Source organism: Oncorhynchus mykiss, chromosome 11, assembly GCF_013265735.2.
Source record: "Oncorhynchus mykiss isolate Arlee chromosome 11, USDA_OmykA_1.1, whole genome shotgun sequence".
Lineage (NCBI taxonomy): Eukaryota > Metazoa > Chordata > Actinopteri > Salmoniformes > Salmonidae > Oncorhynchus > Oncorhynchus mykiss.
The window spans coordinates 32,517,492-32,541,844 of NC_048575.1; the positions used below are offsets into that span (position 1 = coordinate 32,517,492).

A 24,353-nucleotide genomic window follows, 5' to 3' on the forward strand; every position below is an offset into this window, starting at 1 on the left:
GCATATCGGAGTGTAGAACAGATAGACAGGTAGAGAGTAAATAAATGGTGACTCATGGATAAGGTGTTGCATTTGAAGATTCTAAGGTGTTGCAAGCTGCGAGGGAGGAAGAAATGCGTGACTCAGTTTCTCCTCTGGTGCCATGTCACGGCGGGGGTCCATATGCGACGTGCCGGCCCACGGCAACACACGCTGGCAGTGTTCAACCGGCCGCAGTAAAACAGAGCACTAGCCGTCCAATATGCTCAAGCCAAATTGTTATCCTTGGTCGACAACAAACACCCTGGGTTTCGTTACGAATCATAATTCTGCCACCCCGTGACCAAATGTACATTTTAGGCTTTTGAGAAGAACAAAAATATCTTCCCAAACTGCTCCGTGCTTCTCCACTTGCAATCTTGTATCAGTGTGGGGAACAACAGGCTCTGGGTCAATGGATGAGAAACATTAAAACTGTGTTTTATTGGAAAAGAGGAAAGGAGACCAAAAAATAAATATGGACAGGAGCCAGTCCAACGGGATTGAAACCATGACCAAGAAATGTATCGAGCCAACCAATTTAGCCACCCCTGTCTAGAGTGATGGATATACCGTGGTGCACTTCATGGAAGTCAATTCCATTGAAATTTCACTCCACTCAGTTGGGTCCATTTGTATTCATGTAGATGGAATTCCGAGACGCACAATCATTCACTTTCATGGCGTATTAGGCTGTATAATATACGGCATTAACTACTGCTTGGCCTAGCTCATTCACTGGCCTATTCCCAACTCACCATCTTACACACATACACACAAAACATGGGTAAATATGCATTGCACACAGCAAACAAGTCACACAAGCTCAGGAACAAACACACCCGGGTACACGGTACAGGCAGCCAGGCACACACTCGTTATCAACAGTAGCCCAGCCTAAATAGCTTTCCATAAGGGAACTAATAGCTGTCCAATCCACTAAATATTCTTGTAACACATTCTATTTGGGCCCAGATAAAGGAAGGTCTTGATAACGGTATAGGGTGATGAAGTGTGTATCGAGGTTAGACCATACATGTTGCTGTCGTTTTAAAAATGTTCAGCAGGGAATCACTATTGGTTTTCTTACCAAGACCCTCAGGTCCTAGACACACTGCTAATGCCGATATCACTCACTCCTAACACAGTCCAATCACACAGAGCTAAGGACGTTGTAAGGCCCATTGCAGAGTTATTACTGGGAAGCTACGCTAACACCGATAGCATAATTATTGTGATTCAAAACATGTCTAGTAGGCCCACAAAATGAACGCCATCTGAAACGCATCAGTGTTTCATTGTAATTATGAGCATTTAAGGCTTGCAAATGTATGAAGAAAAAAAACACCACGTCACAAGCAATCCCTCCCCTATTGCTGACTACAAATGATCTATAACTGGGATAATAATTCACTAACTAGCAAAATAAATGAACAAAATGTGCACACGTGGCTACATGGGGCTCTCGATTTGATCTCAAAACAAGTGCATCTACTCACGAACGCTCATGCTGGAAACAGACCGGTTCAAAGTAAATGGCACAGATCCATATAGGGCAATGGTCTATTTGCAAATACAGTAGAATTGCATATACTGTACTGCAGCTTTGATTGTTGCTGCCGCACCGGCCTGTTTAGAGTACGGGCTGAGTGTGTGTCAATGCAATAGAATCCTACTCCGATGCTTTCTGCCTACAACAAAAGCTCTTGCATAGTTAGTTTTGTTTCGGTATGTTGCATTGAAAGTGGCTAATATTGCGTTGATTCGATCACAATTGTCTCAGTAATGGGAAACATTGATTTAACATTGTTAACAGGAACATTTCTAGAACAGTGGTCACCAACCTTTTCTCTACCGCTCAGATTTTTTTTTTTTAAATGACGTAAGAAACGTAAGCCTATGCAACATTAATAAAACAGTACTGTAGCAATGAGGATTGTGCAATAAGCTCATACGCATTTTGGCTTTGCCTGAATTGCCTGCCAAAGCATTGTTGTTTGGATGGATGGATGGATGGATGGATGGATGGATGGATGGATATATATATATATATATATATATATATATATATATAAAAATAAAAAGGGTCTAGATCCGTTGTTTCATTACTTGTGAAGCACAGCTGAGTGAGCATTCATTTAAATAATTTGCTTTTTATTTTACTTGACTGATGGTGCATGCATCTGGTGGTCAGTCTCAGCAGAGGGAGAGCAGCAAATCCCTCCACTCTCCCTTTCCTCCACTGACAGTGACCGAAAAGCACAGTCTTCCAGCTGATGCGGAAACTCGAGTCGCAATGCATTATTTCTGCCTCATGCAAGAGCTCATCCAAGAGGTAGTATCTGGTCATCGTGGTGATGGCACAGGTGTACTCATTTCTCCTAAGTGGAGATTCTCTTTTCTCACCTGTCTATCTCCTCATTTGAATTCCATGCTGTCACTGTTACTTGTCCACTCAAGCTCAACCTTGTCATATCACCCACCAGGTGCCCTTGGAGAGTTCCTCAATGAACTTGACAACTTGATGAGCTCATTTCCCGATGATGGTTCACCGCTCTTTGTACCTCCCGACTTCTGCCTTCGAGACATTTTTCCCCAACTCTCTCTTTCCCCTCCTTGCCTCTTTTGACCTCTCCCTTTCCCAATCCCCTCCAACTCACAAGGCAGGCAATAAGCTTGACCTCATCTTTACTAGAGGCTGCTGACCTACTGACCTCACTGGATCCCCCCTCCAGGTCTCTGATCACAACTTTTTTCCCTTTTCTGTCTCCCTTTCCTCCAACCCTAACCACATGATCATGTGCCATTGCAATCTTCGCTCTCTCCCACCACGGTCTCCGCTTCTATCCCACAATCTCTCCCTTCTGCTAAATCCTTCTCCCTCCCGGATCCTCATGCTGTCTCTTCGACTCTACTCTCCTCCCGTTCCGCATCCTATGACTGGCACTGTCCCTTTTCCTCCCGAACGGCTTGGCCCTCCCCTCCTGCTCTGTGGCTGAGTGACTCATTGCGAGCTTACAGAACAGGGCCACAGGCAACTGAGTGAAAATTGAGGAAAACTAAACTTCCGGAGGACCTATCATCCTTTCACTATACGTTCTCTTCCTCTGTATCTGCTGCTAAATCCAATTTCTACCACTAAATTTCAATCTTCTGCCTCTAACCTTAGGAAACTCTTTTCCACCTTCTCCTCCACCGCCTCCCTCTCTGCGGATTACTTATCAACCACTTTGAAAAGAAAGTTGATGACATCCACTACTCATTCACTCAGCCTATCGAGTCTCACGCACACAGAACTACCCTACGCCTTGACCTCTATGTCCCCTTTCTCCAGATGACATCCTGCAACTAGTAAGGTTTGGTTGCCCAACAACCTGCCAGCTAGACCCCATCCCATCCTCTTGGCCATCTCTGGAGACCTTCTCCCATTCCTCACTTACCTCATCCCTGACCACAGGCTGCGTCCCCTCTGACTTCAAAATGGCCCGAGTCACTCCCCTATTCAAGAAACCAACACTCAACTTATCTGACGTCATAAACTACAGACCTGTATCCTTCTTTCCAAAACACTTGAGCGTGCGGTCTCTGATCAACTTCCTCGTTATCCCTCTCAGAAATATCTTCTTAACCCTAACCAGTCAGGCTTCAAGATAGGCCATTAAACCTGCTCTTCTATGTCACGGAGGCTCTCCGCAGTCAAAGCTGACTCTCTCTCCTCTTTTCCCATCCTCCTAGATCAGTCAGCTCCTCCTCTCCACCCTCTCAGGGCTGGGCATCTCAGGCTCTGTACACTCTTGGATTGCATCCTACCCTTGTAGGCTGCTCCTACCAGGTGATGTGGCCAGGATCTGTGTCTACACCACACTCACTACTGGCATCCCCCAGGGCTCGGTTCTAGGGTCTCTCTTCTTCTCTCTATGCATAAAGACACTCGGCTTCGTCATATCCTCACATGGTTTCTCCCATCATTGGTTTGTCGTTGACATTCCACTACTTTTCTCTTTCCCCTTCTGACACCCAGGTGGCGACATGCATCTCTGCATGCCTGGCAGATATCTCAACTTATGTCGTCCCACCACCTCAAGCTCAATGTCGACAAGACCAAGCTGCTCTTCCTCCACAGTGTCACCCTCCCAGGGTACAAATAACCTTGACGTGACCCTGGACAACACCCTGTCGTTCTTTGCAAACATCAAAGCAGTGACACACTCCTGCAGGTCCATGCTCGACAACATCCGTAGAGTATGACTCTACATCACACAGGAAGCGGTGCAAGTCCTAATCCAGACACTTGTCTCTCCTGTCTGGACTACTACAACACGCTGTTAGCTGGGCACCCTACGTGCGCAATCAAACCCCTGTAACTTATTCACAATGCTGCAGCCCGCCTGGTTTTCAACCTTCCCAAGTTCTCTCGTCACCCCGCTCCACCGCACACTGCACTGGCTTACAGTCGAAGCTCGCATCCACTACAATACCCTAGTGCTTACCTACGTAACAGCAAAAGGAACTGCCCCTCCCTATCTTTAGGCTATGCTCCAACCCTACACCCCAAGCCGACCACAAGTTCTATCACCTCAGGTCTCTTGGCCCTCCCACCTTTACAGAAGGGCAGCTCCTGCTCAACCCAGTCCAAGCTCTTCCCTTTCCAGGGCATCACAATGGTGGAACCAGCTTTCCCCTGAAGCTAGGACAGCAGAGTCCCTGCCCATCCTCTGAAAATATCTGAAAACCTACCTCTTCAAACAGTATCTTAAATAATCCTCCTCCTGTTTTCTGCTCATGCATGTTTCTTTTGATGCAAAACCCACCACTGCATGGCCAAAGAGCTCCATTTTCATTTCATCCAACAAATGTAAATGCCTGGAGTTTGCTAAATGGCATTGGCACTTGGCCATGCACACCAGTTATGGATTTTGCATCGGAATAAATGACAGGGGAATATTAATTTCAAATGATTTACCACCCGGGGTACCGCTACTGTGTAATAACAGGTCAACAGACTATCGCAGCTAACTCTGTACTGAGTTTTATGCTACAAAGCCTGATGTCACAGAGACGTGACGTCATAATAGGTGAAGTTGTAGAAGGTGATATTCTAATCTACAAGGTTGGGTTTAGCAGTAATATCTTATTGGTTGGGTTTTTATAGGCTACAACTAGAGCTTTTTGAATTGGTTGATTTTTCCTTTGTTTAATGTTAAGGCCTGTGCTGTCTCAAAGATAAAATAATTCGTACTCCTTTGGTAGCAACACAAACTTCCTCTCTCTCACACACACACAACCTTCCGAAGAGAACATTCATTAGAGAACAAAAAAAATACCTTCACTACTCCTCCTAACCAGTAGGAGTAGCCTCGGTCAGGAAGACCGGTATTTTAGTGAGAAGGTGGGCCTGCAAGAGCAACAGGAGAAACTTTTAGAAAATATATAAGTTTAATACGCAGATTCATGGTAAGAGACAACGTGCTCTTCAAAATCCAGCTCCGTAAAAAGCATGTGGCTGGATGAAGAGAAAGGGAGAGAGAAGCGTTATGAGGACAAAGAAGCCAGAGGAGGAATATAGGAGAGAAGATGGAGGTGAATAGAATGCAACGTTCAGTGATGGAAGCTCAGGAGGAATACATCTACCTCCCCCCAGCTTGCTCAGCAGTATATTTGGCACAGTGGTATTTGGCAGCCCCTGCCAGGCTCTCCGCAAACAATTCAACTTTTATTGAGCACTTTATAGCCTCACAGGTGCTCAGAGGCATTCTTGGCTAAGAGGATAGCAGTCCAGATCCAGCCGTTAAAACTCTACGTAAAAAAAACAAAAGAGAAACACGGGTGGATCAATGTGGTCAACTTTCACTGGGTTCCTCTAAGTACCTGGATGGAAAAGTGGTTGTGTGAGCCACATTTTTTTTACTTCACCGAACCTTTTATGCAATGTAGCCAAGTCCAGGACTCGGTAGTGGAGTTAGGGAAGAAACATAGCGACCAGTAGCATATCAGGTCAAGACAACCCCACATCTGACCATTCGTTTCGAGACACATTATATTGTGCATGTTTGAGATCAACTGCATTGCAATTAGTGTGCAGAATCACTGATCTACAAATCACACTGCAAATAACAGTGATCAAAATTTGAATTTGCACCTTGCTTGCTAAAACAACTGATCCCTTCAAACGTGTTCTCTGCCATTTGTCCAAGCACTTTTACATTCAGTTCCTTTTTCTCCCACTACAGCACCAGTCTCTCCTTCGCTTCAGCAATCACGCCCCCCACCATCTTTATCTAAGCACCACTAATGCACACTCTCTCTCGCTCCCCTCTTGTAACGTTATAGCATCTTCAATTGCAGTCACAGGACACAGTACTGTTGTGTGTGAACGTGACAATGTGGGTGGTTATCTGACCCGGGGCGGCGACCAGAGCAACGAGGCAGCAAGGGTAATGACTCAAAGCGGACATCCTGGTATCCTCTGAATACATGCCTGCCTCCCGAACCCCCACCTCCCCTGTTTCCCCACTCAGTGAGAGTGGAAGTACAGCCATTTAAAGCTCGTTTAGCCCTGAATAAGGAGTGATGGAGACTTATGGTTTCACCTCCTACGGATGTGTTAATGTGTTTACTGGGTTATGCCAGTCACTCTGTTCAAGACGCACGCACGCACGCACGCAAAAACGTTGTGTGCTCATTATGAAGATAACGAGATGCAAGTTGTCTTCCAAAATACATCTCTTTCATCTAGAGCTTGGCAATCTATGAGAAGGTTGGATGAGGACACGTTATACTGTAATATATTCAAGGTCTCCAAAGATGGATGCTGTAATATTTCTCCACCAGTGACCCAAGAGAAACCTGATAAAGAAAAAAAACAGTTGGTTCTGTACATGGCAGACTTATGTATCCCTCAATCTCTGCTGCACTCTGCCTTCTGACTTCCACTGAGCCATGTTTGTAGTTCTGATGAAATATAAGTGCAGTGTGACGAGTTACTGTTGATCTAGTTTTAGATGTTCAAGAGAAAACTGAAGTATTTTTTTAACACATAACAAATCAAACCTCCTGCGGGCTAGTTGGGCCCTGCTACAAAGCCTTGTGTCGCTGCACAGTACATGTCAGATATAATTCACTAAACTGACCTTTCATCTTCATTGCCCCAGAATGGTTGAAATACTTTGACATCAAGTGCCATTAGTAGCAGCCATTTGTGCTGGATTGCCCTGCAGGGTATAATATTAGCGGGAACATTAGATAGGTAAATCACATCCATAGTTTATACCAAACAAGAATGCAATAGAAGTCATGATCATAGAATTGTCACTCGCTGGCAATAGAATTTCTCAAGGATCCGATACGGGCTGACAGACGATGTCTGGCAAGGACGCGGGCACATGGAGGCAAACACACACAGAGAGAGAAATAGAAAAGAGCCAACAAAAAGCACACACGCTCAAGCAGAACCAATGGCATTTGTACAAAGGGATCTTTTTCATTTGATCTCCCATTAACAGAAAGGCCACATTCGTTTTGGCAAGATCATCCTGCGGTTCCCTACATAAATACCATCCTGCAGGTGCAATCCATCATAGTTACAGACAAGCCGACTTATAAAAGACTGACATCTTACTGCAGCAAAGGACCAAGAAAGGGCAGAGATGAGAAATAATGGAAGAAAGGACATTTAGAACAGGGGTGTCTAGCAGAAAGACTAGTAACTGACATGACTCGCATGAGGGAAGGAACATTTCAAACCCCCATAGCCCAGCCCCATAGGAAAGATTAGCTCACCATGACTGGTAGCAGGGGCCAGGCGTATGTCTGTGAGGTAACAAACTACCACTACAGTTGCTCAAATGGCTAAATTGATGGGAAAATAGGGACACAGCATTTGAAAAGTGTAAATTGCTATGGAAAAGGACTACATTATAGCAATAATGGCAATATTAGAATATGTTAACATTAGATTGTCAACTCCTACACTCCTATCTGTGAGTAACACCATACAGGGTTCCAATGCTGTTAGAAGTCATTTCAAATACTTTGTCTGTGCTTGATTGAGCTTGCCAGGCTTAAATGGATCAACAGAATAGTCCCAAAACTGCAAACCCCACCCATCTAGCAATCCAGGAAGGCTAGAAAAAAATAAAACACTCAAAGTATTTTAAAGATATTAAATAGTTTTTGAACACAGGTCTGAGCTCCACTGAGAGGTGAAATGGGTCTTCCCGAGGGCATTGACCTGAAATGCCCGGCTGATATAGAGCCCGTCTTTCCCCTATACACTATGGCTCTATCTGGATTATCATGGGAAGTTATATCGCCCTCTCCTATTGAAGCTGGCCCCCTTCATGTAGTGCAGATTTACAGATGGGTGTAGCCCAGAGAGAAACTCATTCAGCTTTTGGAAATACAGCTGAGCAAATCTTTCCAGGGGGTTTGATAGAATGCACTCACCACAAATGGCCAACCTCAGCTCAGTATCTCAAAGTCATGCCAGAAACGTAGGTTATAAATTGGTGAAATTTCACTCAATAATGAGAGTTCAGCAATACATCAGATACCTAGAGAAAGCAGAGGCCCCCCTCTCTTAAACTAAGAACAGTATACTTGCTTCCAAAGCAGTATTTTTCCCCACAATTGCATTTTGAAATGTTGTACAATCAGAATGCATTTTCTCTCCCTATACTCAGAGCACACATTGGGAAGAGGGAGAGAAAAAGGCTCGCTCATCACAGCCACTAGCTAAAATAGGCACTGTCAGGGTCAGGGCAGATACTTTCATGGCAGGAATCAAATCAATGCATGTTTTGAATAATTTCATCCAGAAATGTTGAAAGTAGTGCTCACTAGCCAAAACGAGTCACTGAAAATTGGGCACGCTCATCCATTTCGTATAAATGTTCCGTGCTGCAAATACAAATTTAAAAAAACGTCTGACCAAATCATTGTTTTAGCCACACCCAAAAATATTTTTTGTTGAGTGAGATGACCAACTAAACGCAGAAAAAAAAGAAACGTCCCCTCACTGTCAACTGCGTTTATTTTCAGCAAACTTAACATGTGTAAATATTTGTATGAACATACGATTCAACAGACAAACTGAACAACTTCGACAGACATGTGACTAACATAAATGGAATGTGGCCCTGAACATAAAGGTAACAGCCAGTATCTGGTGTGACCACCAGCAGCATTAAGTACTGCAGTGCATCTCCTCCTTATGGACTGCACCAGATTTGCCAGTTCTTGCTGTGAGATGTTATCCTACTCTTTCACCAAGACACCTGCAAGTTCCCGGACATTTCTGGGGAGGGAATGGCCCTAGCCCTCACCACATGAGGGGGAAGGATGTCTTCCCTGTAACGCACAGTGTTGAGATTGCCTGCAATGACAAGCTCAGTCCGATGATGCTGTGACGCACCGCCCCAGATCATGACGGACCCTCCACCTACAAATCGATCCCGCTCAAGAGTACAGGCCTCGCTGTAACGCTCATTCCTTCGAAGATAAAAGCGAATACGACCATCAACCCTGGTGAGACAAAACCGCAATTCGTCAGTGAGAGCACTTTTTCCAGTCCTGTCTGGTCCAGCGATAGTGTGTTTTTGCCCATAGGCAACGTTGTTTCCGGTGATATCTGGTGAGAACCTGCATTACAACAGGCCTACAAGCCCTCAGTCCAGCCTCTCTCAGCCTATTGCGGACAGTCTGAACACTGATGGAGGGATTGTGCGTTCCTGGTGTAACTAGGGCAGTTGTTGTTGCCATCCTATACCTGTCCCGCAGGTGTGATGTTCGGTTGTACCGACCTTGTGCAGGTGTTGTTACATGTGGTCTACCACTGCGAGGACGATCAGCTGTCCGTCCTGTAGTGCCGTCTTAGGCTTCTCACAGTACGGACATTGCAATTTATTGCCCTGACCACATCTGCAGTCCTCATGCCTCTTTGCAGCATGCCTAAGGCACGTTCACGCAGATGAACAGGGACCCTAAGACTCTTTCTTTTGGTGTTTTTCAGAGTCAGTAGAAAGGCCTCTTTAGTGTCCTAAGTTTTCATAACTGTGACCTTAATGGCCTACCATCTGTAAGCTGGTAGTGTCTTAACGACCGTTCCACAGGTGCATGTTCATTAATTGTTTATGGTTCATTGAACAAGCATGGGAAACCGTGTTTAAGGATATGTGACGATTTGGATTTTTACGAATCATCTTTGAAAGACAGGGTCCTGAAAAAAGCACGGTTCCTTTTTTTTTGCAGAGTTTAGAATTTGCAGCTCGCACTGATGCGGCCAATAATAATATATATATATATATATATATATATATATATATTTTTTTTTTTAAATGTTCTCGCACAAATGGCAGCAAAATGCGACGAAATGGTTGCACTTGGAGCCCTGGCTATACAATAAACATGCATTTGTTGCTTGTGGCTGGGCATATACTGTTTTTAGGCGAGGTGCTCTTCAATGACATTGTTTCTAAAATGGGAGAAAGGGAGGAGTCGGCAAAAAAATGTTAGTGTGAGCCAAAATTATCTGACATTCATTAGCCTGCCTACCTCACATTCCACATTAAAATTCAAATCCGGGGTGGGGACACTGCCAAACACGCCGTTATAGGAATGGGATTCTAGTGCTGTGAGAGCTATTACTGAACCTGAAGCCAATGATTTGATGCTTCTTACAACGCCCTAACTAAAGTGTATTTTGAGAGAGGGGGCATGTTAATAATGTATATATCCTAGAGCTCTGCAACCCGACCTGAGCCCTGACATTATACATCGTTTAGAGCCGGGTAGTGCCTGGTTTTTATCAATAACTAGGGTACGGGCAGGGCATCACTAATTTGACAAACATTTTGAAGCTGACCCATTTGCTCCTGCTATGCTGCGCAGTACAGTCATATGACTAAGATCATAACATGGTGTCAGAAGTGCTTATATAAAACAGGAGAGATTTATATATAATTATGTTGCTTGAATTTTGTCGGAGTTTAGAGTTAAGTAGCTAACTGCTCTGTCATGTCTAGTCATTGAGCATAGCAACCCAAGTGGAGCCGTTGCTATGGATACTCAGACTCAGAGCTAGTGTTGTCACGATAACAGTAACGCGTTACTAGGAAGTAAGAAAGCAAAACATGAACTGGATACAATTTCTTGAGGAAAGCAGTTTTAATGTTGGGGGGGAAAAAAATGCATTATGTTGTCAACCAGTCACATTTTTATATTTTTTCAAGATATAGCACACAATATTTTCCAAAAGTAGGTTTTTAAAAAGGACCATAGAGTTCCATCTGCTTCGTGTCCATTTTTGCCAAGGAAAATCTGGCATCAAATCCTGACAACACTATTCAGAGCCACCATTATCAAATCACATGCAGAGCGAGCAGCATTCAGGGTGGATTTATTAGCGGAGGAATATATTTCTGATTTCAGGTTGGGTCTTAAATTTGGCAGAAGCAATTGAGCCTGGATAGGGTAGGGCCTGAACTTCGTACGCAAGGGTAGGGCTCTGGATTAACATTCATGCCCACCAGGCTTTTTTCGTAACCGTGTGAAGGAGTAGGGATCCTGGTGGAGCAGACAACAGAACGATAATAAATATCTATATATTTTTTTAAAACACGCAACCCACAGCTGCTATTGAAAAAAAAAGCTAAAATGTCAAAGCAAGATAAACACGGTGGGTTGTGAGGCTAGCCTGGAGGTTAGAGAGCCGAGTGAGTAACCCAAGAGTTGCCGGCTCAAGTCCCAGGGTTGACGAGGAAATATGTGATTGCACCCTTCAGCAAGGTACTTAATGCTCCTATCTGTTCTGTGTGCGTGTGCCATGTTGGATACTGTCTGACGGCAAATAACACATTTTGGTGCAAATGGATGAATAAAGAGCTAACTTCTTTTGAAGCGGGAGAGGGCTGCGTATACAGGGACTAGAGAGTACGTGGTGAGCAAGTGAATGGTTTAGTCATCCTTGTACCATCAGCAACGCACCACGTATACATACTGCATGTGGTAAAGACACCCATCTGTCATTTTCAAACACACAACATAATCCACATGTTCTGTAAGGCGTCATGTGTATGCAGGAGGGCTTGCGTGTGTGTGTGTGTGTGTGTGTGTGTGTGTGTGTGGTTGGGGGGGTGGGTGGGCATAGTGTGACAGTGCAGTGCCACCCCCACACTACCCTCCTCCTTGTTCCACTCATGCCCGCCTGTGTTGGCACTCACATTGTGGTGTCCGCTGGAGAGAGAGGCAGAGAGCCAAGAATATTCTCTTTGCCAAAAGTGCTATACTTGCTTGGGCACACAAGGTTGAAGTTGTCAAGACACGCTTGGTGTGTCTATAATACGGGTGTATATTCAAGCATCAATATGCATGTGGTGTGTGTGTGTGTGTGTGTGTGTGGGAGACGTGGGTCTTATCCTCTACATAAGGCTGTTTCGCATCTGCTGGGATATGCAAACACACACGCGCAGCTGCTCTATTCTGCTGCTTAGCACCGGCACAGTTGCAGAGCAGTGCCACCCACACAGCTTCACATAAACACACTAACTATCTTAGTGGTACTCGTCTCTCTTGACATTACCACTAGACGTCGAAGAACGCTTGTGCGATATAGAGCAATGTTGCATAATTGTATTTGTTTTTATTCTATATTCTCATTGAATAGGCTTGTAGGATGAGCCCATATAAACAATATATACATCGGAATATGTGTGTCTATCATGAGACGAGCTGCATGCATCTCAATGCATACATTACTATGTTTTGCCAATGTTTTGCCAATTGCCTTCTTTATAGGTCATACATTTCTGCTGGTTATCAGCACAACACATAGAGCCTTGGGGAACCGAGGATAGGTGTTAGAGGACGGTGCCCAAGAGAATGACGTGGAAATCATACACTCAGAAACAGAGAGAAACTTGCGATTGAGAGCGAGAGACAGACATAGCTGAATAAAGAGACCAAGAAAGACAGAGACCAAGAGAGAGCGAGGGCTGGAGCCTTCCCCATGGTCCCCTGAGATGGGATGGGCGGTTGGAGGTGCATTATGGGAACAAAGCGGCCAACAGCAGGGCATCAGTGGTGATTAGCACTCTGGCGCCGTGCGACAGTCGACAGGTGGACACTAAGCAGGTGCTCAACTAACATGTATCTAGGGGAATGAGCAACTTAGAGGATGGGGGAAAAAATAACCACCCACTGTCCTTAGAAACTATAGTACAGACTCAGAGGTATCCCGGCCAGGTGATATTTTGATTAAGTTGGACGATTAATGGAAAACATTTATTTGGAGAAATGATTGTGGTGGAAAAATAAGATTTTGCTGTGAGCATCAAAATACTTAAGTCCTTGCTGGAATAACTTTGTTCTTACATGAACCAGTGTGTGTGTGTGCGTGTGTTTGTGTTTGTGGTAGGCCTACCTGTCTCCGGATCATGTCTAGGTTGTCCCTGCCCTGGTTTAAGAGCTGCTCCACCATCTTAGGGTCTTCTACACTCCGGTTTGCCCTGAAGGCATCCTGCACCCGGCGCAAGGCGTACGTCCTGAATGAAAACACAAATTCTACACTTATCAACATACCCATAAAACTCTGGAGGAAAACATACACGGCATTCAGTATACACATCAATGACAAATGAAGCAATCAATTAACGTGGCACTTGTCAAAGTGAGGAAAATCCTAATTTAAAACGCCACACATTAACGATGCATCGTAACACAATGAAAATGTGGAAACCCCGGCCCAATCCGATTCAACGCACCACAAAGCATTCGGTCTGCTACATAAAAATCCAAGAACCCCATTTACAAGACTCATTTATACCGATGGAGGGAAATACCCCCCACCCTTCAATTGGATTAGAGAAACCACTGTTAGCCGAAGGGCTGTGCCGTGTGAATCAACCTTCTAGTTAAGGGGTTGCGGATAATGGGGCTCTCCATTCGCTGGAAAGCGAGAGGCTGGAAACGAGTGGCTGTTAGCTTTTATCTGGCAGCCGAAGCCCTGTGTGAAGTGGGCAGGAAGTGTTATGCGAAGATCAAATAGGCATCCTGGCACCCAGCGAGGCTCCTGTGCTGAGAGATGAACTGACAAGCAGCTCCTTATTGACAGCCAGGACCCATCTTTTTCCCCAAAACACAAGGCGGAGGATGAGTATGAAGCGAACAAGCGAGTGCGAAAGAGTATGAGTAAGTGGATAGGGAGGGAGGTTCTTCAAAAACTGGTTGAAAAAATAAATAATTAACAGTACGATTCTGACAAAAGAAGAAAACGTTGGTTACCAGTAGCAGAGCGGTTGTTCTCCTAGACTGACGGGAATCTCCATTTTTAAAAAATGTTTAAATGTAACCTTTATTTAACTAGGCAAGTCAGTTAAGAACAAATTCTTATTTACAATGACGGCCTACCCCGGCCAAACCCAGACTAGGACAAATTGTGCTCCACCCTATGGGACTCCCAATCACAGCAGGGTGTGAAGCAGCCTGGATTCAAACCAGGTACTGCAGTGACGCCTCTTCCACTGAGATGCAATGTCTTAGACCACTACGCCAATTGGGAGCCAGAGGAGGATTTGAAGCAAACAAATAACATGTCAATTTGTTGAGTGTGAGGTGCATTTGCATGATCTAATTATTAGTTGCTGAGTTAGTACAATTGGATCTGCTTTAAAAAAAAAAGAAAACAAAACAAATAGAGCAAACATGACCGATCAAGCTATTCTATTTTCAGGTCACCAAGACATACTTCGGAAAAAATATCCCAAAGCCTTCTAATGGCGAACCACCAACAGAACAAAAGCAAAACCTTTTTCTCTGGAGTACATCAATGACATGATTCATAATAAAATGGTACTTTAACGTAATTCTCATAACATCCTCATAGGCATATTTTTGTAAAATCGCTAGGCCCAACGAAATCAATAGCCTATCACATCAATGGTTATAAGCAGTGATTGAAACGCTCAGATTAAGATACTTAGTTTGCGTAAGCCAAAAATGATGTTACTGATTGCAAGTTGACTGGTAATACGTAACGGATTACATTTAGAAAGTAACCTACCAAGCCTGGTTGATATGCCATACAGACCAGCTTGAGGCACACTGCGAGGTCTGCTTAAGACTGCTGGTCAATTAGTCTACACAGTGTGCACTTCGTCCATGGTGTGGGAATAATTGAGTCATCAAAAGAATACGAGGATGGGGCCTTTTATGACAGCCGGAGAAGCAATCACCCCATCTGCCGTTCAGTTGTGACAGGAGAGCGGGGAGCTCAAGACAGATTATGGAAGGAAGAATGACGTGTGTTCTAGAAAGAAGAAAATGCATCTTCATGCCTTTACCAAGTGAGTAATCTTGGATCACACAATCAAAAGTGAAATCATCAGATTAGCTGAGAACCTAAAGCAAACGCAATTTCCTGCACCAAAGGGATACTTTAGTTTTAGGCCCAGACCACAGACATGTCTGAATACCAGTTTTGACTGAATAAAATACCCCTATTCTTACATTAAAAAAGCTATCATGGTCATGAATGTGGCCTTAAAGCTTTAACATATTCAAATGACTGCGTGAAATTCAGCCAGTGTCAGCTTTTGGCAGGAAAGCGCACTGGAACGTACCCCCCAGGCTTAGCTGACAGCTTATACACTGAGCGAACAAAACATTAAGGAAACCTGCTCTATCCGTGACAGACTCACCAGGTGAAAGCTATGATCTCTTATTGATGTCACTTGATAAATCCACTTCAAATCAGTGTAGATGAAGGGGACTAGGCAGTTTAAAAGGAGGATTTATAAGCCTTGAGAATTGAGATAGATTGTGTGTATGTGTGCCATTAAGAGGGTGAATGGGCAGGACCAGATTTAAGTGCCTTTGAACAGGGTATAATAGCAGGTGCCAGGCATACCAGTTTGTGTCAAGAACTGCAATGATGCTGGGTTTTTCCACGCTTAACAATTTCCCATGTGTATTAAGAATGCTCCAACACCCAAAGGACATGCAGCCAACTTGACACAACTTTGGGAAGCATTGGAGTCAACATGGGCCAGCATCCCTTTGGAACGCTTTCACCACCTTGTAGAGTCCAGGCCCTGACGAATTGAGGCTGTTCTGAGGGGAAAAAGGCTGGGTGCAACTCAATATTAGGAAGGTGGTCTTCATCTTTTGTACACTCAGTGTAGAGGGGTGAGGAGGAGTACCATGGACCCTTCGTGTCCAGAAGTAATTTCGCCAATCATTGTAGTCATTGCGCTCTGTAGAGTTGACATTTTCTTGTGTCAATAAACTTTCCTGGATTACTCATTATAGTAATAAAGTCTAATTTAATCAACAAACACAGTTAGTTAAAAAATGGATAAGGGTACAAGAGTGTATAAATATCTGACTGTGTTGGCAAAACCACTACATATCCTGTCAAGCCAAGTGAGGAGAGGCTGCCCGCTGTCACAGTTCCAAGACTAGTCAGAAACGTGCAGCTAATCTACACCAATGACCCCAGTGGATCTGAAAACGGAACTTGGATCCGCGTTAAGTAGCAAAGACATACTTTGCCACAGTAGTCTTACGACAGATCTCGAACCAGTCATGACTATTCAACAACAACAAAAATATTTCTTTCTAGCGAATTCCTTAGTTACATGGTTGCATAACTTGCATAAGGAATTTTAAAGTTGAGGGCGCAATATTTGAGTACGAAAACTAGCATAGTTCAGCTAGCCAGCTGGTTTAGACAGGGAAAACGAGCTCGGGCCACACATGCATACTAGGCTAATTATTGTATTTTTTATTCCCTGATATCAGAAAAAAAGTTTGATTAAACAATTTACATGAGTATTTACATGAGTATTCAGACCCCTGAAGTCCGGTACATCCTGTTTCCATTGATCATCCTTGAGATGTTCCTACAACTTGGAGTCGACCTGTGGTAAATTCAATTGATTGTGCCTTTTCAAATCATGTACACTGTCTATATAAAAATTCCCACAGTTGAAAGTGCATGTCAGAGCAAAAACCAAGCCATGAGGTTAACGGAATTGTCCACAGAGCTAAGATAAAGGATTGCATCAAGGCACATATCTGAGGAAGTGTACCAAAACATTTCTGCAGCATTGAAGTTCCCCAAGAACACAGTGCCTCAATTATTTTAAATGGAAGAATTTTGGGACCACAAAGCCTCTTCCTAGAGCTGGGCGCCCAGCTAAACTGAGCAATCAGGGGAGAAGGGCCTTGGTCAGGGAGGTGACCCAAGAACCTAATGGTGACTCTGACAGAGCTCTAGAGTTCCTTGTGGAGAACGTTCCAGAAGAACAACCATCTCTGCAGCACTCCACCAATCAGGCCTTTATGGTAGAGTAGCCAGACAGAAGCCACTCAGTAAAAAGGCACATGACAGCCTGCTTAGAGTTTGCCAAAGGGGACCTAAGGACTCTCAAACCATGAGAAACAAGATGCTCTGGCCATCCCTATGGTGAAGCAATGTGGCAGCATCATGCTGTGGGGATGTTTTTCAGTGGCAGGGACTGGGAGACTAGTCAGGATAGAGGGAACGCTTGACACGCCAGTATTTGGGGAGGTTCTGACATTCTTCTCTGCAGATCCTCTCAAGCTCTGTCAGGTTGGATGGGGAGCGTTGCTGCACAGCTATTTTCAGGTCTCTCCAGAGATGTTCGATCGGGTTCAAGTCCGGGCTCTGGCTGGGTCACTCAAGGGCATTCAGAGACTTGATACGAAGCCACTCCTGCGTTGTCTTGGATGTGTGCTTAGGGTCGTTGTCCTATTGGAAGGTGAACCTTCGCTCCAGTCTCAAGCTTACTGGAGCAGGTTTTCATCAAGGATCTCTGTACATTGCTATGTTCATTTTACCCTCTATCCAGACTTGTATCAAAGTCCCTGCCACTGAAAAACATTCCCACAGCATGAGTCTGCCACAGTCATGCTTCACCGTAGGGATGGTGCCAGGTTTCCTCCAGACGTGACGCTTGGCATTCAGGCCAAAGAGCTCAATCTTGGTTTCATCAGACCAGAGAATCTTGTTTTTGTCATGGTCTGAGAGTTCTTTTACTACCTTTTGACAAACTCCAAGCGGGCTGACATGTGCCTTTTACTGAGGAGTAGCTTCCGCTGGCCACGCTACCATAAGGACCTTTTTGGTGGAGTGCTGCAGAGATGGTTGTCCTTCTGGAACATTCTCCCATCTCCAGAGAATCTCTGGAGCTCCGTCAGAGTGACCATCTAGTTCTTGGTCACCTCCCTGACCAAGGCTCTTCTCCCCTAATTTCTCGGTTTGGCCGGGCGACGAGATCTAGGAAGTCTTGTTGATTCCAAAATTGTTCCATTAAAGAATGATGGAGGACAGTGTTCTTGGAGACCTTCAATGCTGCAGAAATGTTTTGGTATCCTTCCCCAGAACTGTGCCTTGACACAATCCTGTCTTGGAGCTCTGTGGACAATTCCTTCAATCTCATGGCTTGGTTTTTGCTTTGACATGCACTGTCAACTGTGGGACCTTATAAAAGACAGGTGTGTGCCTATCCAAATCATGTCCAATCAATTTAATTTACCACAGGTGGACTCCCATCAAGTTGTAGAAACATCAAGGATGATCAATGGCATAGGATGCACATGAGCTAAATTTAGTCTCATAGGAAAGGGTCTGAATACTTATGTAACCAAGGTGTTTTTATATTTACATTTATACAAACATTTCTAAAAAACAGTTTTTGCTTTGTAATTATGGGATATTGTGTAGATTAATGAGGAAAATGTTTAATTTAATCAATTTTAGAATAAGGCTGGAAAGTACCAAAATGTGAAGGGGTCAATACTTTCCAAATGTCCTGTAGGTACCTAAATGGCAGGGTTTATTATTAACATTGTTGTTGTTTTTTCAGACCGATGTGCAGTATTCTTGATGTTAGAGTTGACAGAACATCACTATTGGGGGAGGCTCCACATTACAGTATGAAGCAGTGAATGAAGCAGTGTTCTCCAGATACATCTCTCCTAATGAGGAATGAAAAAGAAAACAAGGAGAAAAAACATTTGCTTTGAAATGACATACTAAATATGAACCAATAACAATAGACAAAGGTGTTCTCAAAGCCAAACAAGGCATACAGCATTATGTACTGTTTGAAGAGAAAACATGGGTTCTACCTTCTAGCTGTAAACATGACTGAATATTGGTGCACTCAAATCCCTCAAACATGTCTGCAGGGAAACGCTCAGACAGATGTGTAGAGATTTCACAGAGAACAACACTCCATGTAGCATAAGGGTGGCTTTCCATGATCACTTATTTAGCCACATCTTTTCAAGGTTTTAATTCTTGACTGTCTGCTTGATGAATAAGAGCCATTGCACAGCTGCACATGACTCGTCACCGACTCCACACTAGCACAGTATTAGCACTAGAAGCCACAGGGGAAAAGTTAAAAATAACGCAAGACCTACTTATGCCAGTCCGCCCTTGCTTTGATAAGGTTCATATTCTGCAGTGTGTCTGCAATAAAGTCTACATCTCTCCCTCACAGAATATCTCATCTCTCCCCCATCTCAGTCTTACCTTCCCTCTCAGCCTTTCTCTCCGAGACTCTCTCGGAGTTTCCCGCTCCCCCCCACCCCCTTTCTCTCATATTTTCTCTTACTTCAGCACATCTGCTATTCATTCATGTTATTCCCTCTCCCACTCGCTCCTTCTCTGCCCACCTCACACAGTCTTTCCCTATGGCTCTCACAAGGCTCGCCTACATCCCCTTCTCCTAAATTGTGCACTTCAACACTCCCCATCATGGATTTGAAAGCGTTGAAATGGTTTATGCTTCGGCTGGAGTGAGTTTCCACCATGCTGGAGTGAGTTTCCACCATTGGTAATGCATGAGCGGTGGTGAGAATCGAAAAGCAGCCTCTCATGCGTCCTCTGGTTTATCTTCCTGTGAATGCAGTGATATTGCTGCAGCCAATTTGAAGCACTGTCTGGGGACATACTTGGCTTAGGTTTTTTGACCATGAAGTTAAAACAGCAACTTTAGGTCTATTACACGATCCCTAACCAGGCGTAACACACTTTAAAGTGGAACCGACAGCGTCTTAACTGCTTTGCAGATGAAACAAACGGACAATCATAAGTAAAATCTATAAAATTCCTAGTTTATGCTACAAAATCAAAAAGATAGGTTTTAAAAATGGGTTCTATTTGACTAAAAATTCCATGACATACAGTAAGGCATTGTTGGCAGAATAGATGGATGCAGTTTAATGCATGATTAATATAATTCACCAATACAGTTCTTGGTAGTCCAAAAAACATTGCTATAAGGTTGTAAATCACAGCTGGCCTGATACATTGTTTGCTGTCTCTACACATTCGGGATGCACTGTTTGTTTCAATGACTAAATATTTTGAACAAAAATGGACGACTAACTAAGGCTGGGAATGTCAAAATCAAACTAGCAAAACCATATAAGCATCAGAAACCACAGCTAATGAAGTCACTGAAACCCTTTCATGCGTGAGTTCCAAATATCTCTAACGGTCACCCCAGTGTGAGTTTTTTTATGCATGTGATGTTAGAAAGTTCTCTCCTTTCCAGAATGCGATTGTTACGCAACAGTACATTTAATCAGCGCTGCCCTCAAACCAAGGCACGCAGCCTGTTTTTATTTATAGGCGGTTTTCAACTTGTCAATTTCAAATAATTTTCTAACAAGTTTTTTATTTTCTAACAAAAGTTTAAATTGAGGTGTGTTCCTCATTCATTCACATAAAAAGTCATAATCTTTACTTTTGCGGACCAATACATTTTTTAGACATTTCTGACCCAGACAAAATTCCCCAAACACTTCCCAATTGTTCGTGCAGTTCAAGTCTGCAGACATTTGCTCTTCTCCCGTCCTGCACACACGTTCACATTTTCCGTCTGTTGCCTGCATTGCAGTCATAGTTAATAATCTATTATTCCACTTGGTCATTTTCTGAGTGCATTCCACAAAGCTGTTTATCATGTGCGCCTTATCCGCTGCTCCCAATTTGAGGTTATAGTCAAGCACACAGTCTGGTTTGATTTCTCTCTCTTCCGTCAGGTGGTCCACCTTCCCTGTGGCTGACATGGTTGCTGTATGGACAGTGGAGAGGACATGATGTCGTGTTTGTCATGCCACTTTACTGCCAGCTGTTGACATTTCTTAGTTTGTATAACGGGTCATTTAGGATGGCAGTAGCATTGTTGATGAAATGCAGTCATCGCAGCAGAACTAGGAAGCAGTCTTGGGAAAAGAGGGTGGCAAAGAAGGGAGTTGCAAACATAGGATCTGTGCTCCAATATTCTCTTAGGGAGTTCTTCTTTACTATCCCCATGAGAAGGGCGGTTGCCAGGAAGGTATACATTTCACTAATTGTGGTTGTCACCCATTTAGCGAGTTTCCCCCTCACTCCTGGCTCTCGCTTCTCTTGTAGCTCCAAGGCACAGCGATTGGTCTCTGCTATGTCTCCCACCAGCTCCTCTGTCAGAAACAACTTGAAGCACTCTGCCTCAGATGGAAATGGCAAGGGGCGTTGCACTCCAGACTGGGACTCATCAAAGCAAACAGCAGGGCCAGGAGGGGTGAAATGGCTGGCAGCCTTCCAGCTGCCTCCATCACCTTCAAAGGGAACTGGGACTTTGTCAGTGGACAAGGGGTCCTCAGATTCAGGGTTCTCAATGGCAGCTCCTCACTGTCACTGTCAGAATGTGATTCCTGACTTTCAGATTTTAAAAAATCTCCAGAATTTCCACATTTGTGAGTTGTCTCCTTCTGAAAGACATCGCTAATGCTACAGCTTAGCTCACTAGATACATACATAAACACTGAATGGCTCAGAGTGGGAGTGAGAGGTTACGTGATTGACTGCCTGCACGCGCCATCTGTATCAATAAATCACTATAAGAAAGTGTTATGGTAATTATTGATATATTTACTGTTTTATTCACGTTTTTCATGTACCGGTGATAAATCATGCATTCCGATTCTTGCATAGATTGTAGTGGGCATACAGTGGGGCCAAAGAGTATTTAGTCAGCCACCAAATTGTGCAAGTTCTCCCACTTAAAAAAAAATGAGAGGCCTGTAATTTTCATCATAGGTACACTTCAACTATGACAGACAAAATTAGAAAAAAAATCCAGAAAATCACATTGTAGGATTTTTAATGGATTTATTTGCAAATTATGGTGGAAAATAAGTATTTGGTCAATAACAAAAGTTTCTCAATACTTTGTTATATACCCTTTGTTGGCAATGACAGAGGTCAAACGTTTTCTGTAAGTCTTCACAAGGTTTTCACACACTGTTGCTGGTATTTTGGCCCATTCCTCCATGCAGATCTTCTCTAGAGCAGTGATGTTTTGGGGATGTTGCTGGGCAACATGGACTTTCAACTCCCTCCAAAGATGTTCTATAGGGTTGAGATCTGGAGACTGGCTAGGCCACTCCAGGCCCTTGAAATGCTTCTTACAAAGCCACTCCTTTGTTGCCCGGGCGGTGTGTTTGGGATCATTGTCATGCTGAAAGACCCAGCCACATTTCTCTTTAACCCGTATTATGATGATGTTTTTGGAATGGGTGGCCAGTAAAAAACTGGTCCACGGTGTTTCCTCCGACACATTGGTGCGGTTGGCTTCCGGGTTGGATGGCACTGTGTTAAGAAGCAGTGCGGCTTGGTTGGGTTGTGAATCGGAGGACGCATGACTTTCAACCTTCGTCTCTCCCGAGCCCGTACGGGAGTTGTAGCGATGAGACAGTAGCTACTAAACAATTGGATACCACGAAATTTGGGAGAAAAAGGGGTAAAATAAAAAATAAAATAACATTCCTAAACAATAGAATAGACGTGTGGGTGTGTGTTGTTCATTTGTTTTGCACACATCTACCTTGAGGCATTGGAAGTTTATATACACCTTTGCCAAATACATTTAAACTCCAGTCACAATTCCTGACATTTAATCCTAGTAAAAATACCCTTGTCTTAGGTCAGTTAGGATCATCACTTTATTTTAAGAATGTGAAATGTAAGAATAATAGCAGAGATAATGATTTATTTAAACTTTTATTTCTTTCATCACATTCACAGTGGGTCAAAAGTTTACATACACTCAATTAGTATTTGGTAGCATTGTCTTTAAATTGTTTAACTTGAGTCAAATGTTTCGGGTAGTTTCCCACAATAAGTTGGGTAAATGTTGGCCCATTTCTCCTGACAGAGCTGGTGTAACTGAGTCAGGATTTTAGGCCTCCTTGCTCGCACATGCTTTTTCAGTTCTGCCCACAAAGTTCTATAGGATTGAGATCAGGGCATGTGATGGCCATTCCAATACCTTGACTTTGTTGTCCTTAAGCCATTTTGCCATAGCTTTGGAAGTATGCTTGGGGTCATTGTCCATTTGGACGACCCATTTGCAACCAAGCTTTATCTTCCTGACTGATGTCTTGAGATGTTGCTTCAATATATCCACATAATTTTCCATCCTCATGTCATCTATTTTGTGAAATGCACCAGTCCCTCCTGGAGCAAAGCACACCCACAACATGATGTTACCACCCCCGTGCTTCGTGGTTGGGATGGTGTTCTTCGGCTTGCAAGCCTCCCCCTTTTTCCTCCAAACATAGCGTTGGTCATTAGGGCCAAACAGTTCTATTTTTGTTTCATCAGACCAGAGGACATTTGTCCAAAAAGTATCATATTTGTTCCAATGTGCAGTTGCAAACCGTAGTCTGGCTTTTTTAATGGCGGTTTTGGAGCAGTGGCTTCTTCCTTGCTGATTGGCCTTTCAGGTTATGTCGATATAGGACTTGGTTTACTGTGTGTGTAATATATATAAATAACACTGACATACCACACACACACACACTTTTGTACCCATTTCCTCCAGTATCTTCACAAGGTCCTTTGCTGTTCTTCTGGGATTGATTTGCACTTTTGGCACTAAAGTACGTTCGTCTCTAGGAGACAAAATGGGTCTCCTTCCTGAGCGGTATGACAGCTGCGTGGTCCCATGGTGTTTATACTTGCATACTACTGTCTGTACAGATGAACATGGTACCTTCAGGCATTTGGAAATTGCCCCCAAGAATGAACCAGAGTTGTGGAGGTCTACAATTTATTGAGGTCTTGGCTAATTTATTTTGATTTTCCCATGATGTCAAGCAAAGAGGCACTGAGTTTCAAGGTAGGCCTTGAAATACATCCACAGGTACAACTCCAATTGACTCAAATGATGTCAATTAGCCTATCAGAATCTTTTAAAGCCATGACATCATTTTCTGGAATTTTCCAAGCAGTTAAAAGGCACAGTCAACTTAGTGTA

The 24,353-nt window shown here is 43.7% G+C and overlaps 1 protein-coding gene across 1 annotated transcript in view; it reads right to left on the reverse strand.

Annotated features, from left to right (window-relative positions):
* Positions 1-24,353, reverse strand: part of LOC110535581 (LYR motif-containing protein 4B) — a 60,449-nt gene that overhangs the window by 28,297 nt on the left and 7,799 nt on the right. The window contains exon 2 of the mRNA XM_021620661.2: positions 13,436-13,556. Coding sequence (XP_021476336.1) covers positions 13,436-13,556 — 121 coding nt within the window. The remainder of the gene's footprint in view (positions 1-13,435; positions 13,557-24,353) is intronic.